The 2,900-nt window shown below is 32.9% G+C and overlaps 1 protein-coding gene across 1 annotated transcript; it reads left to right on the forward strand.

The window, feature by feature from the left end:
• Window positions 1–1,940: 1,940 nt before the first annotated feature.
• LOC109704803 (protein RADIALIS-like 3) lies at window positions 1,941–2,243 on the forward strand. The gene has a single exon (XM_020225586.1). The coding sequence runs from the start codon at window positions 1,941–1,943 to the stop codon at window positions 2,241–2,243; it is 303 nt and encodes a 100-aa protein (XP_020081175.1).
• Window positions 2,244–2,900: the final 657 nt, after the last annotated feature.

The following is a 2,900-nucleotide window of genomic DNA, read 5'->3' on the forward strand; positions in this document are numbered from 1 at the left end:
TTTTGGATATTAAGGGAAGAAAAAAAATACATTCTTTTAGGTCATTAACAAAGTTGGATTGGGTAGCTAAAAGTTGTTACTGTCATATTGAAGTATAATATTCTTTCATAGATATGATTCTACTAGCCTTTGTTTAAACCACTTTCTCCAAGACATTTACATGCAAAAAGTTTAAAATTTACTCGGGATCTGAAAGTAGAAGTTATAATTTGAAGATTTTCTATGCTGTTGTCGAATATTATCTTATGTGTTGTTAATGTATTGGTATTTACAATTTATGACTAGATATATAGTTTAATTGATTCATCCACGTAGTTTAACAATTCATGCATTAGAGCTACATTTTGAGGGATCCAAAGCATTTGTTCAAGATTCTCTAAAATGTTGCCCGTGTATATCTTGATCTACTGGCAACGGTAAATGTGAAGATTTTTTATTGATTCGTACGCGCAACAGATGAGTCTTGAATGCATTTGGCGATATATCAATACTTTGTAAGGCTAACAGTATAGTACATGAATCAGATATTCCCGTGGCCCTTTTAAAAAGTGAAGATACTGTAGAGTAGTCTGTATGAGTACAACTTTTGATAATGACCTTTCGAGTTTAACTTAATTCATTCTTAACCGATTTGACCTGATTCTTTTGAAAATGCAGATAAGTTTGACCTAGCTAACTAGTTGTTTTTAATCTAATCCTCCTATTTCTCTTTAGTTTGTTAGTCACTAGCTATGACAGTCACAAGTCATTAATTTAGCTTATATCTTTTGTGCCAGTAATGGCTCCCATAGAATATAAAAAAGATCTTTCAAATATGGTTTGATGAGTCAGATTTAGAATATAGTATGCAAAATAGATATAAGTCTAAGGGTCAGTTTGAAAATGTTGTTTGTTCGTGGCACTGGAGTAGACGCTTATTTACCGAAGCATTTTCCAAAATGCTTTTGCTAACACAAGTCACATTGCAGAAAATATATTATAATTATTATAGTGGAACGCTCATATGCAAAACCATTAGAAAAGACAGAAGATACCAAACAGTCACAAATTTGCACATCGACACTGCAATGCGACATGACTTCCCAAACAAACTCACTATCTTTCCTTTGCATCACACCACATTGTCAATCATGTTCTAATAGTTTAACTCCAAATAAGAAAACAATAATAAAATAAAGAATTAATGAACGTTCAATCTGAAATAATAATCACTTCTTTAGTTGCGCGGTGATCACTAACAGCTACATTTCGAAGCGCTCTCGTAAAATCTACTTTGGGGCACGTTAATATTGAGATGCCTCTAACGTGGTTTAACATAACTATACTCTCCGTGAAGTGATAAAAGGAATTTATCCCAATAAAGTGGTTTAAGTGAATTTTGACATTTAACCTAATTCAGTAATCTATTCTTTCAGTAGTACCCTCAGATCATCATTTTACTTACTCTTTTTTTTTAAAAAAATCCTTATTTGTTTATTAAATATAAGAATAATAGTAAAAAAAGGAAAAAAGGGATGTGAATATATGATGTTGATAGAAAATATTATATTAGTTAATTAGGGGCAGTATAGAGGATAAATAGGAAAACCTTTATTAATGAAGTAAAACAATATTTTTTGAAGGATATATATATATGTTCTCTTCATTGCACGTACACATTAAATTCCTTAGTTCATGGAAGAGTAATTCCTCTATATATTCTGGGCATTGTTATTCCTCTATATAGAGTAATTAAATTCCTCTGAATATATATTCTGGGCATGCATTGTTATATCTCTAGTCATTGTGCTAGTCCGACATTCCTATATATGGGCTCCACAACTACACCCCACAAATCCACTCCCCTAGGGTATATAAGGAGCAGCACACGCCAACTCTTTTTACGTGCCAAACTTAAACGAGCAAATTAATAATATAGCTTTGCTTTGAGCTCAAGAGAGATGGCATCTGCAGGGCCGTCGAAGAGCTCGTCGCGTAGCACTGCAGGCTCGCAGTGGACTGCGAAACAAAACAAGAAGTTCGAGAGGGCGCTCGCTGTCTACGACAAGGACACACCCGACAGGTGGTACAACGTGGCTCGAGCCGTCGGAGGGAAGACGCCCGAGGAGGTGAAGCAGCATTACGAAAAACTCGTTAGGGACGTCCAGCAGATCGAGTCTGGCCGCGNAACGTGGAACAACAAGGCCTCGGCCGGTCGATTTCTGCGGCCGCAGAGTTGGTCGCCGAAAAGGGAAGAGAAATAATAAAAAAAAAAAAAAAAAAAAAAAAAAAAAAAAAAAAAAAGAAAAAAAGAAAAAAAAAAGACTTAACAAAGACTTAACAATCGTTTTTTGACTGGTTAAAATTTACATATACCATTCAGTAAATGGGCCCCACATTAACTCTGAATGTTTGACTTGTGCTTCTCCATGTATATTACATGCTTAAAGCATGAGAACCTTGCTTTGATCTATAAATAACGTTTACATCTTAGGTTGCTTTAAATCCTAAATTTTAAAAAATTTGAAATTTTATTTTTTCTAAATTAATTATATCTTGGTTTTAGTCATTTTCGAATGATTTAGTAAGATTTTTTTAAGTGCAAATGATTTTCATTCATTTTTCATTTAGATTTGTTAGAACTCAATTTCTATGCAAAATATTTAAAATTAAGTATGTAAATTAAAGCAGTATTAAGAAAAACTCATTAGCTAGGGACGAGTAGATGACCACAAGTGGCCGAGAAAAACATACCATAAAAAAAAGAGATTTCATATACTAATTGTTTAAAGTTGCTTAATATATATACTTCTTATTTTTAGACATAAATAGAGTATGAATATAAATTTTTTTTTTTCATTTTGACTGATCACCTGTGTCTAACGTAGTGATTAAGGGTTTAATAATTGATTTCAAAGGTC

This window comes from Ananas comosus, unplaced genomic scaffold (genome assembly GCF_001540865.1).
Source record: "Ananas comosus cultivar F153 unplaced genomic scaffold, ASM154086v1, whole genome shotgun sequence".
Classification (NCBI taxonomy): Eukaryota; Viridiplantae; Streptophyta; class Magnoliopsida; order Poales; family Bromeliaceae; genus Ananas; species Ananas comosus.